General features: G+C 51.3%; 1 protein-coding gene across 1 annotated transcript in view; it reads right to left on the bottom strand.

The window, feature by feature from the left end:
* Nucleotides 1–1,193: 1,193 nt before the first annotated feature.
* Nucleotides 1,194–15,062, bottom strand: part of GRIP2 (glutamate receptor interacting protein 2) — an 88,479-nt gene continuing 74,610 nt past the window's right edge. The window contains 9 exon segments of the mRNA XM_032647961.1: nt 1,194–3,549; nt 7,853–7,999; nt 8,818–8,961; nt 10,774–10,879; nt 12,486–12,660; nt 13,680–13,727; nt 13,730–13,793; nt 13,795–13,859; nt 14,497–14,636. Of these exon segments, the coding sequence (XP_032503852.1) occupies nt 3,391–3,549; nt 7,853–7,999; nt 8,818–8,961; nt 10,774–10,879; nt 12,486–12,660; nt 13,680–13,727; nt 13,730–13,793; nt 13,795–13,859; nt 14,497–14,636 (1,048 nt within the window). The 3' untranslated portion in view covers nt 1,194–3,390.

The raw sequence follows: 15,062 nt of genomic DNA on the forward strand, positions 1-15,062 counted from the left end.
ACTGACTTCACTTAGTCTATGATCATCCCTGTTCCATCCATGTTTCTTCCTTTGGCATTATTTAGTTGTTGTTTATGGCTAAGAGTCCATTGTACACAGGTACCATATCTTCTTTATGCATTCATCTATATGTGGGTAATTTGGGTGTTTTTTTGTCTTGGCTATTGTAAATAGTGCTGCAATCAACAGTGGGGTACATGTATCTTCTTCAATCATGGATTTCTCCAGAAATACACCCCCATGTGGGACTGCTGGAACGTAGGGTAGCTCTCTTTTTAGTTTTATAGGGATTTCGATACTGCCCTTTATAGTGGCTGTTACCAATGTACATCCCCACGAACAGTTTAGGAGGATTCTTATTTCTCCACACCGTCTGCAGCATTTAGTATTTGTGGACTCTTTGATGATGGCCATTGTGACTGCAGTGAAGTGGTAGTTCCTTGTAGTTTTGACTTGCATTTCTCTAATAACTAGTGATGTTGAGCATCTTTTCTCGTGTCTGTTGACCATCTGCACGTGTTCTTTATGAAATGTTTATTCTTCCTATTTTTATTGGTTTTTTTGTTGTTGTTGATTTTTATAAGCTGTTTGTGTATTTTGGAAATTAAGCCTTTGTCATGAGATCATTTCCAAATATTTTCTCCCCATCTCAGGTTGTCTTTTCGTTTTGTGTATGTTTTCCTTTGCTGCACAAACACTTTCAAGTTTTGTTTAGGTCCTATTTCTTTGCTCTTTTATTTCTATTGCTTTGGGAGACTGGCTTATGAAAACATTGTTATGTTGTGTGTCAGAATATTTTGCCTATGTTCTCTTCTAGGAGTTTTGTAGTGTCATGTCTCCTATTTAAGCCAATCTGAGTTTATTTTTGTGCATGGCATAAGGGAGTGTTCTGATGTCATTGATCGATCGATTTACATGCAGCTGTCCGACTTTCCCAGCACCACTTGCTGAATAGACTGTCTTTCTCCATCGTATATTCTTGTCTTTCTCCATCGTATATTCTTACCTCCTCTGTCGAAAATTAATTGACCATAAGTGTGTGGGTTTTTTTCTGGGCTTTCTATTCTGTTCCATTGATCCATATGTCCATTTTGTGCCAATACCGTGCTGCTTTGATTACTGTAACTTTGTAGTATTGTGTAAAGTTTGGGAGGATTATTCCTCCAGGTTTGTTCTTTTTCCTCAGAATTACTTTGGCAATTCTGGGTCTTTTGTGGTTCGACAGAAATTTTAGGATTATTTGTCCTAGTTTTGTGAAAACTGTCATGGGTAATTAGATAGGTATCACCAGCCTATGTTTTTTTGTTTTAAAAAGACACACTAATCCAAGTGCTTTTAAATAATTTTTTTAAAAAAGATCATCTCAACAGCACCCCCCTCCCCCCACTCCCACGTCACTGCAAGTCGGTAGGGCAAATGTACACGTGGGCCCCAAGGAGACCCCAAGTGGCCTTTACAGTGCCACCCCTTGGCATGTGTGCTTCCCGAGAGCCCTAAGAAAACCCCATGTAGAAAAATACAAGGAATATGCTCCAATCTCAGCCAGAGAAAAATACAGCTTTTAGGGGGTGGAAGGGGCATGTCCCAGGGGCTGTACCCAAAATGCATAGGCAGGCAGGATGCTCACTGGGGGACAGGTGTCAGGAGGTGTCAATTCTGGGGTGAACAATCCCCATGAGAAGACAGAGGAATATTGCATATGAGAAGGCCGGCGTGGCCAGGAGATCCACCTGCCTGGCCTGGTTGCATACGTCTGGGGGAATCGCAGAGGCCTCAGCCCGAGGAGGGCAGAAAACTGTTCAGGGTCGCTGCATCTTCCTCGGCTGCTGTGGAGCGTAGCTTTCCCAAGCCCAGCGGGCAGACATGGTTCCGCCCTGACAGGCAGGCCAGTACCTGCTCAGAGACTGTCAACCCCTTAATTGTCCAGGGGGGTCAGACCAGAGGAGTTCACACAGCACGAGCAGGGACCCAGGGTGGAAGGAAGAGACGTCTTGACTCCCTATCGAGTCCCTTGAGTGGAAGAGCCTTTTTCAGGCTTCCAGGGATTCAGGGGTAGAGGAGGAGGAAGGTGGGAGTGGGCACCCCCTGTTTTCCTGAGACCCTGTTAAGAGCTGGGAAGGGGCAGAACAGGTCCCAAGACCTGGCTGAATCCTTTCTGCCCACCTCCATCTCAGGGGCCACAGCCCAGGCCACCAGGTGGAGACCCCGGGCCCTTCTCAAAACCAAAAGGGTTTCTGGGCTGCAGAAAATGAGGAAAGCGGTTTTAAGGGATACCGGTGCTTCCAGATTTCAAGTGAGAATCAACTTCCTTGAATGACCACTTTGGACACTGTCGCTGCGGGGTGTGAGAAAGAATGGCCTGTCTCCCCTGCCTGTCTGTCCGGCTCTGCTTCTCTCTCCTCCTTCACTGATTTATTTGGCTAGGAACTCTATCATCTTACATATCCTACTTATTGCCATGGTTTTCCCATCTTCACAGTAATAGCAGCTGAATGGAACCCCCTGGGTCTTTTGTCCTGAAATGACTCCCACCCACCCTGAGAGGCCTGGGCTAAGACGGGTGTACTCATGGTCCAGTGGCCACACGTCCTACTGAAGCAGCAGGAGGGGCTGACAGCGCAAAGCCTGACACCAAGCTCGCCCAATGGGCCCAGAACTGCGGTCTCAAACTACAGAGGCTTCGACCAGAGTCTCAGAAATGAAAGAACCCCTCAAAGGGCAGTGCTTCCTGGGAATCCAGACACCCCAGTTCAGAGTCTCCTAAGTGAGGATGCTGGTGAGCCCTGAACACCAGAGTCTGGAGAAGGGAAGCGGCTGGCCTCTTCCGCTGAGCAGCCTCCTTCCTGGTGGGAGGCTGTCCAGATGAAGTAGCCCCCACCTTCCCCCTCAATGCTCCCCCGGGGGACGCTAACCACCTGAGCCAGCATGACGCATCGCCGGGAAGCTGCACCCACCTGCCTGCGACCGCACACGTGGGATCAGGTCCCGCCCTGCTCACCTCCTGAGACACGGCACTCACTCCTCCCTCACAGCCACTCAGGCTGCATAGCTCTTCTGGGAGAAGACTCCTTACGTGGAGCTGAGCTGTCCCCGCACTAGACGCTATTCCCAGGGGTTCTAGAGGTACCTGGGGCAGCCCCTGTACTCCCAGCTGAGCAGCCTGCCTTGACCCCTACTGGGCAGGCCCCACACTGGGCATCTTGGAGGTCCAACTGGAGAAAGACCTCGATATCACCGCAACTGGGCCCGGCCCCCTGTTGCCGCAGACGTGGAGAAGAGTCTGGTCAGAGCCTGCCAGATGACAGATGGACGAGTGGGTGGCCACTTCTTCAGCCTGGCTGCATGTGTGGGCGCCAGGATCTTCCAAGGTGTCCAGACCACGTGCTGACATCACAGCATCCGTGGGCCTCTGGGGCCCGGTGCTCGTGGGGCCCGGCTGCTCTGGGCCAGCGGGTTGCGGCTGATGACCAGCTCCACGACATCGCCCGCCTCAGCCAGGAGCGGCACCGTCAGGCAGCAGTCAAGGTCCCGCGTGTGAACGTGGTTGACCTGCACGTGCACAGCCATGGGGCAGAAGGCGTCAGCTCAGCCTGCACTGAAGTAGGTGAGAATTTCCTCAAATACAGACCCTGCCCAGCCCAGACACAGGGTGAATCTGAGCACTCACACAGAGGAAGGCACTCTCATTTCAGTCTTTCAACCCTTCCATGCATCCTTCACCCTCCAGCACCTGCATGTCTCCCTTTTTTTTTCTCATCTGAAAAATCTTATTTATTTTTTGCGGTACACGGGCCTCTCGCTGTTGTGGCCTCTCCCGCTGCGGAGCACAGGCTCCGGACGCGCAGGCTCAGTGGCCGTGGCTCACGGGCCCAGCCGTTCCGCGGCACGTGGGATCTTCCCGGACCGAGGCACGAACCTGTGTCCCCTGCATCGGCAGGCGGACTCTCAACCACTGCACCGCTAGGGAAGACCCTTAGTTATTTATTTTTTAAATGTTTCTTTATTGTGGTAAAAGTCACATAATATAAAACATACTATTTTAACCGTATTTAACTGTAGAGTTTAGTGGCACTAAGTGCATTCACATTGTTGTACAGCTCTCACCATCATCCGTCTCCTGAATTTTTCACCCTCCTAAACTGAAACTCTGTCCCCATTAAACACTAACTCTGAAATCCACCCCCAACCACTGGCCCCTGGCATCTACCAGTGTACTTTCTGACTATGAATTTGGCCATTCTAGGTACCTCATATAAGTGGAGTCAAACAGTGTTTGTCTGCACATCATGTATATTGGAATGCATTTTTAAGGTTAACTTAATATATGTCCTGCAAACAGACTGGACCTTTTTTTCCCCCCATGCTATACAGTAGGCCCTCACTAGCCATCTACTTCATATATAGTAGTGTACATACATCAATCCCAATCTCCCAATCCATCCCACCCCCCTCCCCACTTGGTGTCCATATGTTTTATACATCGGTGTCTCTATTTCTGTTTTGCAAATAGGTTCATCTCTACCTTTTTTCTAAATTCCACATATATGTGTTAATATACGATATTTGTTTTTTCCTTTCTGACTTACTTCACCCTATATGACAGTCTCTAGGAATAAACCTACTAAGGAGGCAAAAGACCTGTACTCAGAAAACTATAAGACACTGATGAAAGAAATCAAAGACAACACAAAAAGATGGAGAGATATACATGTTCTTGGATTGAAAGAATATTGTGAAAATGACTATACTACCCAAAGCAATCTACAGACTCAATGCAATTCCTGTCAAATTACCAATAGTGTTTTTCACAGAATTAGAACAAAATATTTTACAACGTGTATGGAAACACAAAAGACCACAAATAGCCAAAGCAATCTTGAGAAAGAAAATGGAGCTGAAGGAATCAGGCTCCCTGACTTCAGATTATACTACAAAGCAACAGTAATCAAGACAGTCTAGTATTGGCACCAAAACAGAAATATAGATCAATGGAACAGGATAGAAAGCCCAGAGATAAACCCACGCACCTATGGTCAACTAATCCATGACAAAGGGGGCAAGGATATACAATGGAGAAAAGAGTCTCTCCAATAAGTGGTGCTGGGAAAACTGGACAGCTACATGTAAAGGAATGAAATTAGAACACGCCCTAACACCATACACAAAAATAAACTCCAAATGGATTAAGGACCCAAATGTAAGGCTGGACACTATAAAACTCTTAGACAAAAGCATAGGCAGCACACTCTTTGACATAAATCACAGGAAGATCTTTTTTGATTCACCTCCTAGAGTAATGAAAATAAAAACAAAAATAAACAAATGGGACCTAATGAAACTTAAAAGCTTTTGCACAGCAAAGGAAACCATAAACAAGACGAAAAGACAACCCTCAGATTGGGAGAAAATATTTTCAAACGAATCAATGGACAAAGGATTAATCTCCGAAATATATAAACAGCTCATGCAGCTCAATATTAGAAAAACAAACAACTCTATCCAAAAATGGGCAGAAGACCTAAATTGACATTTCTCCAAAGACAACATCAGATGGCCAAGAAGCACATGAAAGGCTGCTCAACATCACTAATTATTAGAGAAATGCAAATCAAAACTACAATGAGGTATCACCTCACACCAGTTAGAATGGGCATCATCGGAAAATCTACAAACAACAAATGCTGGAGAGGCTGTGGAGAAAAGGGAACCCTCTTGCACTGTTGGTGGGAATGTAAGTTGATACAGCCACTATGGAGAACAGTATGGAGGTTCCTTAAAAAACTACAAATAGAACTACCATACGATCCAGCAATCCCACTACTGGGCATATACCCAGAGAAAACCATAATTCAAAAAGACATATGCACCCCAATGTTCACTGCAGCACTATTTACAATAGGCAGGTCATGGAAAAAAAAAAAACTACAATGAGGTATCACCTCACACCAGTCGGAATGGGCATCATCAGAAAATCTACAAACAACAAACGCTGGAGAGGGTGTGGAGAAAAGGGAACCCTCTTGCACTGTTGGTGGGAATGTAAATTGGTACAGCCACTATGGAGAACAGTATGGAGGTTCCTTAAAAAACTACAAATAGAACTACCATACGATCCAGCAGTCCCACTCTTGCGCATATACCCAGCGAAGACCCTGATTCCGAAAGACACATGCACCCCAATGTTCACTGCAGCACTATTTACAATAGGCTATCCATTGACAGACGAATGGATAAAGAAGATGTGGTACATATATACAATGGAATATTAGCCAAAAAAGGAACGAAATTGGGTCATTTGTTGAGACATGGATGAACCTAGAGACTGTCATACAGAGTGAAGTAAGTCAGAAAGAGAAAAATAAATATCTTATATTAACACATATATGTGGAATCTAGAAAAATGGTACAGATGAACCGGTTTGCAGAAATTGAGACAAAGATGTAGAGAACAAACGTATGGACACCAAGCAGGGGAAAGCAGCAGGAGGGCGGGGGTGGTGGTGGGATGAATTGTGTGATTGGGATTGACATGTATTCAGTGATGTGTGTAAAATTCATGACTAATAAGAACCTGCTGTATATATAAAAAAAAAACTACAATGAGGTACCACCTCACACCAGTCGGAATGGGCATCATCAGAAAATCTACAAACAACAAACGCTGGAGAGGGTGTGGAGAAAAGGGAACCCTCTTGCCCTGTTGATGGGAATGTAAATTGGTACAGCCACTATGGAGAACAGTATGGAGGTTCCTTAAAAAACTACAAATAGAACTACCATATGATCCAGCAATCCTACTCTTGCACGTATACCCAGAGAAGACCATGATTCCGAAAGACACATGCACCCCCAATGTTCACTGCAGCACTATTTACAATAGGCAGGTCATGGAAGCAACCTAAATGTCCACCAACAGAGGAATGGATAAAGAAGATGTAGTACATATATACAATGGAATATTACTCAGCCATAAAAAGGAACAAAATTGTGCCATTTGCAGAGACGTGGATGGACCTAGAGACTGTCTCCATTTTTTTAACATCACAAGCAGACCACACGCTGAGCCTCCTGCCTAGAATGTGGGGCATAGGAAAGGGTGTGCCGGAGATGCCCCACAGCTTCTATCTGCCCACTCACATTTCCCAGGCTCCCTTGCTGTGAGATCACATGACTTAGTTGCCATGGAGTCCAAGGCATTTACTAGAGGGTGGAGCCTCCACCAATCCAGGTGGAGCAAGGCCCACACTGGCCCACAGTGGACATAATCATATAAGTGATAAATAAATGTTCATGTGTATTAAACCACTGAGATTTGGGATTGTTTGTTCCTGCAGCATAATTTAGCCTAACCTCACCAATACAACTGTGTTGTCATTCCCTTCTTTCAGATGAGAAACCTGGGGCTCAGGGCTTCCCTGGTGGTGCAGTGGTTAAGAATCTGCCTGCCAATGCAGGGGACACGGGTTTGAGCCCTGGTCCGGGAAGATCCCACATGCCGTGGAGCAGCTAAGCCCGTGCGCCACAACTACTGAGCCTGCACTCTAGAGCCCGTGAGCCACAACTGCTGAAGCCCACGCACCACAACGAAGAGTAGCCCCAGCTCACCACAACGAGAGAAGGCCCGTGCACAGCAACGAAGACTCAACACAGCCAAAAACAAACAAACTAATTAATTAATTAATTAAATCTATAAAAAATAAAGGATTATTTTTAAAAAAAAAAAAGAAACCTGGGGCTCAGAGAGAGGAGGCAACCTGCTCAAGGCCACTCAGCCAATGTAGAAGTCAGGCTTTCTCCCCACTATGGGGCTAGGAACGGCCACTCCATCAATAGTGCCACCACCCAGCATTACCTGGAGGACCCTGTCAAAGGGCCGGAGACCCCCACGTTGAGCCGGCCCATCAGGGCGCACAGTGTGGACATAGACGCCCTTCTCCAGGAGGCCATCTGAGACACTAAAACCAAAGTCACTCCGTACAGGGTCCTTGTGCAGTGTCACCTGGGAACAGGAGGAGGAGACCTCTGGAGCCCCGATCTTTCCCCCTAGCCTCCCACAGCTGCCTAAGCCCCTTGGTCTGGCATCTGATGCCTCCGGGACCCAGCCCTAGCCCACCTGGCTGTTCTTCCACGTGTGTTACTGCCTCGGCATCGTGCCCAAGCCTTGGCTTCTGGAGCACCCCCTCCCCTCCACCTCCGCTGACCCTCCATCTACAGCACTCAGTCACAGTGGAAGCTGTAGGAAAAGGAGTTCCTTTCAGTTCTTTTTCAATCTTCCTGCTTCCGTTCCAGGAGAAAGTCTCAGTGGGGTGGACATGTGTTTTCACCACCCTTTGACACTTCCCATCTCCCCGTCCACCAAAGAGCTGGCTTCAGGCTCAGAGCCTTCTGAAGGTTATTATGGGCCGAGAGGTCTTTTTTCTCTTCTGTGTTTTGTTTTCCTAGACAGTAGCCTATAGATGGCAAAAACGCTGGCCTCTCATTTAAGGTACTGATATGCACGCACACATATATATATATACACACACATATAGAAGCCTTTATATTATACACGCACACGATAAGTAGGGAAAAAGTGAGTCTACTTAAAGAAAAGTATCACGAGTGTGTGTGTGTGTGTGTGTGTGTGTGTGTGTGTGTGTGTGTGTGTGTATCGCCCAAATGGCAGGAGTTTTGGAAAACTCTGCCTTCTATAAAATCTGTGTTTTATTGGTGGAGGAGAATGAAGCCCAGAGAGGGGCGGGGGCCATCTGGAGCTATGGCGAATACCCACGGCATCAGGACATGCATCCAGGCCTCCTGTGCTCCCCCAGCACCCACCTTGTGCATCTCCAAGGGTGTCGGCAGCAGCACCTCCTGCATTTCTTCTGGGGAAGCTCGTATCTCCTGGTTCCTCCTCCAGGGCCGGTGGCCAGGCCTGCCCTCGAGGGCCACGTTCTGCACGGTGCCTGTCATGATGGATGCCTGTAGGGACACAGCTCTTCACTCAGATGCTTCCTGCTCTGTGTGCGGTCAACATCTATGGACACCTACTGTGTGCCAGCCTTCAAGGTCACAATGGTTAACAGAATAGATGAGGTCCCTGCCCTCCTAGGGCTCTCAGCCCAATGATGAGCAATCAGAATAATAATCATTGGCACTGAATTATTAGCACTTATACTGCGTTGGACTCAGTTCCAAGCACTTGACACACAGAACTCATTTTATGCTCTACAATATTATGAGCCAGGCAAATAACTTCCCCCCACCGCCGCCCATTTTACAGAAGAGGAAACTGAGGCTTAGAAAGATTAAGATCTGAACTCAGAGTCTGGCTCCAGGGTCGAGGGTCTTAACCACTCTGCTAACTTGCTAGTCACAAAAATAAAGAAGGTGAAATTACACATGGCAGTAAATGTCACAGAGGCCAAGGTACACAGAATGTGAGCGGCTGGAACAGTGAAACTGTCAGTATGAGGGATCGGGAAAGCTTCCAGAGCCGAGATCTGAAAGATGAGCAAGAAACGGGGAGGAAGGAGAGTCCCTGGCAGGAAGCGGAAACAGCATGTGCACGACCCCAGCAACGGACAGATGCGGACGGAGGCCCTGCATTCGAGAGAGTGCAAGGATGGGGCTGGGAGCGCAGAGGCTTAACCCTGCAGCGCGTCCTCAGTGGCAGTGCTGGGGCCCCAGGGCAGTGGCTGGTGCCACGGAATGGGGGGAAGACGCAGCTAGGGGCAAGCGGGACTGTCAGTGGCCAGCTAGAACAGGGGCAGATGACATGGGGCGGAGAGTGGTGACACAGGACGCCTGGGAAGAGAGACAGACGGAGAGACAGGCGGCGGGGGGGGGGGGGGATCCATGGTGCAGCGCCAGAGGACAGTGTAGGACTTGAATAGACCATAAAAGTACAACTTAAACCCTGTGGGAGGCAGGTAAGTGCTTACAGGTAAATTCCTATCTTTAAATGCACGATGTTAGGGAGCAAGAAAGACTGAAGACTAAGGAGTTAAGAAACCAGGAAAAGTATCAAGATTTAAAGACAAAGTCGAAGGAAGGGAATATCGAAGCTAGACATACAAAAGAGTAAGGTAGGAGACAATGAAATATGAGACATAGTTAACAAAAACAAAACTTGGTTCTTTGATGAGCCTAGTAATTGGCAAGGCTGATAGAGAAAAAAAAAGGCTCAATCAATAATTTTAGGAACAAAAATAGGGCAAAAGCACAGACAAACAGAGTGTAAATTACTGCTCTCAGAATATGAAGGAGCTTCAGAATTGACCCAATGAGATCCTCCCTAGGTCTCCCCAGGCAGCCTTTCCCATCGTGGGCAAGGCTGACCTCACAGAAAGCCGCATTCACCTCTCGGCCTCTCATGTCCCATGCTGTTACTGATGTTGACATCCACAAGCTTCCACTGGGCATGCTAACGACATGCACACACAGACACCACAACTGCCCTTATGCATCCCAATGTGCACACTGACACACGTGTTCTGACAATACTCAGCACTGTGCATGCATGAGCGTGCTCACCTGCACGCACACACACACGCCCCCCGTGCGCACACACACGTTTTATGCCGAACACGCTCACATGTGCACACACCCCGATTAACGTGCCACACCACGGTGCTCAGTCACACTTGCACACGGGTCCATCCACAGTCTGTATGCACGTGAAGGCACCTTTACACAGAGGGTGCCAGGTGAGTACCCTTGTACGTGTTACACAAGAGCACAATGCCATCAACGTGCCACCTCCCACGGGGGCCTGGGGGGGGCAGGGCGTACCTCCAGCTCCCTCAGCAGCTCCGACTGACCACATGACTCCAGGTCTTCAAGGGCTTCCCCGAACATGCGCCAGAAGCCCTCCTCGCAGGTGGGGCCGGGGGCGGGGCTGTAACGTAGGAACCAGAGAGCGTCAGCTCCTGGCGGGTGGGCTGGGGCCTGAGGAGTCTTCCGGGCCCTGGGGCCCTGCGTTGGGCTCAAGGGGCCATTGGGTGGGTGGGCGGGCGGGCAGGAAGGCAGGCGTCCTCGGTGGCAGTGCCGGGGGCCCGGGGTGGTGGTTGGTGACACGGAATGGGGGGAAGACGCAGTTAGGGGCAACCGGGACTGTCGATGGCCAGCTAGAACAGGGGCAGATGAGACGGGGTGGAGAGCGGTGACACAGGACGCCTGAGAAGAGAGACAGACGGACGGACGGACAGACAGACAGACAGACAGACAGGAGATCCATGGTGTAGCCCCAGAGGAAAACCCCAGGTCCCACCCAGACACAAGGCATTGCAGGACAGTGACAGGGACAGAGCTGGAGCTGGCAAGGACACAGATGGATGGAGACGATGGAGTATTAGGGCTGGGGAAAGGGCTGTGCCACCCTATAACTTCCATCACGGGAGGTATGGCCCGTTATCAGCTCTAAAATCGGGTCTCATCAGAATGGTAACAAGCCACGTTTTCACGCTTCACCGTTTACAAAGCCCTTTGCCATCTACAAAGCCCTGGACGTTATCAAGTGTGCTGTGGTGTGCAAAGCACTCTCACGAAGGCATGCAGGCTTTCCTCTCAAAGGGAGTGGCCAGGACAGTGACGCAAATTAGGTGCCTCCTTCCCTTCCCGTTTCAGAGATGAGAAGACTTAGACTGAAGGCCATCTGCTCCATTCAAGTCAGTTCTACAAACGTTCTGAGCCAGGCCCTCTCCTGGGCACAGGGCTATGGAGGGGAATAAGGTGAAGGCCCTGTTCTTAAGGATCTGAGGGTCCCTCATGGAGCGCGTGTGAGCAGCTACTGGATGCCTGGCTGAGCTCGGGATGCCAAGTAGAAGACACGACAGCCAGATGATTAACAGGTAGACCACCAGTGCCACCAGGAGGGTGAGCAGCTGTGGGTACCAGCAGAGGGAGGGAGGATCAGGGAAGCCTCCCAGAGGCAGGTCTAAAGGATGAGTAGGCATCGGCCAGGAGAGGGGAGGGGACAGCATTCTAGGCAGAAGGAACTGCCCGGCCAAAGCAGAGCCGTGGGAAGCTGGTGGCTGGGGCCGCACGAGGACCAGCATTTCTCCACCGGGTGTGCTTCCCGCAGGAGCATCTGAATTCACCACAGAAACCACCACGTCCCCAGCCCAGGGCTGGTGCTTGTAACCATGACCCGAGGGCCACTGCAGGAGGCCATGACCATCTGGGCCAAGTCGGGAGGGTGTGGGTCCGAGCCCTCAGTGTCTGGGAACAGCTGAACACCAGGTGTGGGGAGGGCCGGCCAGGCTGCCTCTCCAGCCTCACACCTTTGCCCCTGCTGTGCCCTCCGGCCAGCGTGCCCTTCCCCCGCCTCAGCCTTCTGAGATGGCTCTGCTCCACACTTCCTCTCCTCTCCCAGGAGGTGCCCTCCTGAGGCCAGACAAGACTTGCCCATCGCCCCCATCGCCTTGGCACAGGGACTGGCTCCCCGCACCCGTCCTGGCCAAGAGGGCGAGCCGGTGTCCCCCCGTGGAGTCCCCACCACAGACCTAGCTGGTGGCCCCCAGTCGTCTTCCTCTTCCTCCTCGGGGAAGCTCTCGTCGGCAGGGGCTGGGGTGTAGCTCGTCCTCCGGGGCTCGGTGGGTGGGGGACTGCTTCTCAGCCGGCTGCACCGCCACTCCTGGGGGGTCACGCCCCGGGCTGCCGCCTGTGGAGTGTAGGAACCTGGCAGGTGGACAGAGCGGGCGCCTATATCCTCTCTGTGCCCTTAGCTTGCCCTCCTTCCTGCCCCATCTCTAGCTGTGCTGGGTGGCCCGGGAGAGGTCTTTGCCCTCTCTGGGCCTGCCTGACTACCCAGAGTCCCCTGAGGACCCCTGCCACCCGGACCCCTACCCCAGAACCCCCTTGATCTCCTGATCAACAGCAGACTTAATGCTGGGGCTCCAGGATCCTGTCCCAGCTCCACGGGGCTCGGCTTGGCCGATCCCTGCCTGAGAGGGAGGTCCACTGTGTTAACCATCCTCTTCTCCCTGCCAGCTCTGAAGGTCTTACCCCAGGGGGTGATGCTGAGAGATGCTGACCCACCTCTGGAGTTGGAGAAGCTGAGACTGAGATCGGGCAGATATCCAGTGAGTGAGGACCAGGGCCGAGGGCCACCTGAGGCTACCTAGAGGCCTCACTCCACTACTCCCTGAGCTGGGCCTTGGGGAGTCCCTGTGGTTCTGGGTCCCAGAGGCCAGAAGGCCAGCCACCAGATTCAGATACCCCCCAAGGGCACCCATGGGTCTCAACACGCATGGGCAGGGGAGCTTGTGTCCTTGGGGGCGCCCTGCGGGTGTCCACCCAAGAGGGTCTCATAGGATGGGGTGGGAGGGGGCTTTCTACCTTCCCGCCTTCAATGGGATGCAATCAACACCGAGCACTTGCTGTGTGCTGGCTGTCGGGCTGGGAACGAAGGAGGCAGAAGTAAGACCACTTGGTCCCAGGCCTCGTGGGGGGGATCTGAATGGGCAGCTGCAGTGCTGTGGATGCCGATCAAAGCCCAGGAAGGCCTGCAGTCCACACTCTCAGGAGTGAGCTGCCCTCAGGAATGGCTAATGGGGGCCCAATCAGGTCTGCCTTCAGGAAGTGTCCCTAAAGGATGGGGCCAGCAGAAGGGGAGCAAGAAGGGTTAGGCGGAGGGAACAGCCCCTACAAGGGCCCACGGAGAACACGGTGCTTGTCCAGGGGCCCGAGGGTGTTACCTGGGCCCCCAAAGCCACCCTCAGTGGCCAAGCTGCCCCAGGACTCACTGCGCTGTCCACACTGGGCACAGTGGACGAGGATCGGGCTGCCAGCAGGCCACCTTTCAGCGCCTCCTGGCGGGTCCTCATCTGCATCGCTGGCTTCACTGAGGCTGCCCGATTTGCGGGGTAGGAGGGGGCCTGGGAGAAAAAGCGGGGTGTCACTGCCACTGGCTTCTGACCTTGGAGACAAAGGTGCTCAACCTAGCATCCTCAGTTTCCCCACCTTCGCCCTGGTTTTGGGAACTCACAGGCCCTGGGCTCCCTGAGCCTCCTGCTGGGCAAGCTGACAGGTGAGATGGGAGGCACGCCAATAGGCAAACCCGTTTCAGAGATGTGAAAACTGAGGCTCAGAAAGGCTGCACAGCATGCCCAAGGTCACACGGTGAGCAACAGTGGAGCCCAGATAAGAAGGAAGGCTTTAAAGCTCAGGCTCCATCCACTCCCTACCAAAGCATGGGGGACAGATTCAGGGGAAACTGAGGAATGTATGAATGACGGCTACAAGGCAAAACAAGCAGGCACCTCAAGAGGCAGGAGGTGATGAAGAGCATGGTTCAGGCCCAGAGGGCCCCACACTGGCTGTATGACCTCAGGCCCATCGCTCCCATCACTCTGAGCCTTGTCTCCTCTGTCTCCACTGTCCCAGGTACCCTCCCACCTCCACGGGGTGAGCAACAATTCAGTGAGGTTGGGCCTCACAAAGCTTGGCACAGAGGCTGAGGGAGCTCTCTTCCTAAATGGGCTGGACGGCACCCAGGTGTGGGGTGAGGCTCACGGTCTAGCTGCTTCTTGATCTTCAGGGTGACGGTCTCACCAGCCACCTGCAAGAGGTGGATGGCCTCACTCAATGGCCGGCCCTTGAGGCTAACGCTGTTGATGGCCAGGATACGGTCCCCAACGTGGATAGCGCCAGTCCTGGAGAGGGGGCACAGGGTAGAGGATGGGAGTTAGACAGGGCCTTGAAGTGGGGGTCTGCCCTGGGGGAACTCAGGAACCCCGAAGCACAAGCCTGGCTGACCCCAGTTAAGCCCACCCTGGGTGGGGGGGAAAGCAAGTGTGATTGTATTAACAGAAGTATGAAGTCTAGCATCTGGGAGGGGCTTATCCTGCTCAAGTGTAAAAGTTAGGTTCTGGAACCAGTGTCTAGCGTGAGTTTTCAGGATGGTTTGAATGCCACATACTAGCTGACAACTGCTATGTGGTCTTAGGCCAGTTCTTTTTTTTTTTTTTTTTTTTTTTTTTTTTTTTTTTTTTTCGGTATGCGGGCCTCTCACTGTTGTGGCCTCTCCCATTGCGGAGCACAGACTCAGCGGCCATGGCTCACGGGCCCAGCCGCTCTGC

This window comes from Phocoena sinus, chromosome 11 (assembly GCF_008692025.1).
Source record: "Phocoena sinus isolate mPhoSin1 chromosome 11, mPhoSin1.pri, whole genome shotgun sequence".
Taxonomy (NCBI): domain Eukaryota; kingdom Metazoa; phylum Chordata; class Mammalia; order Artiodactyla; family Phocoenidae; genus Phocoena; species Phocoena sinus.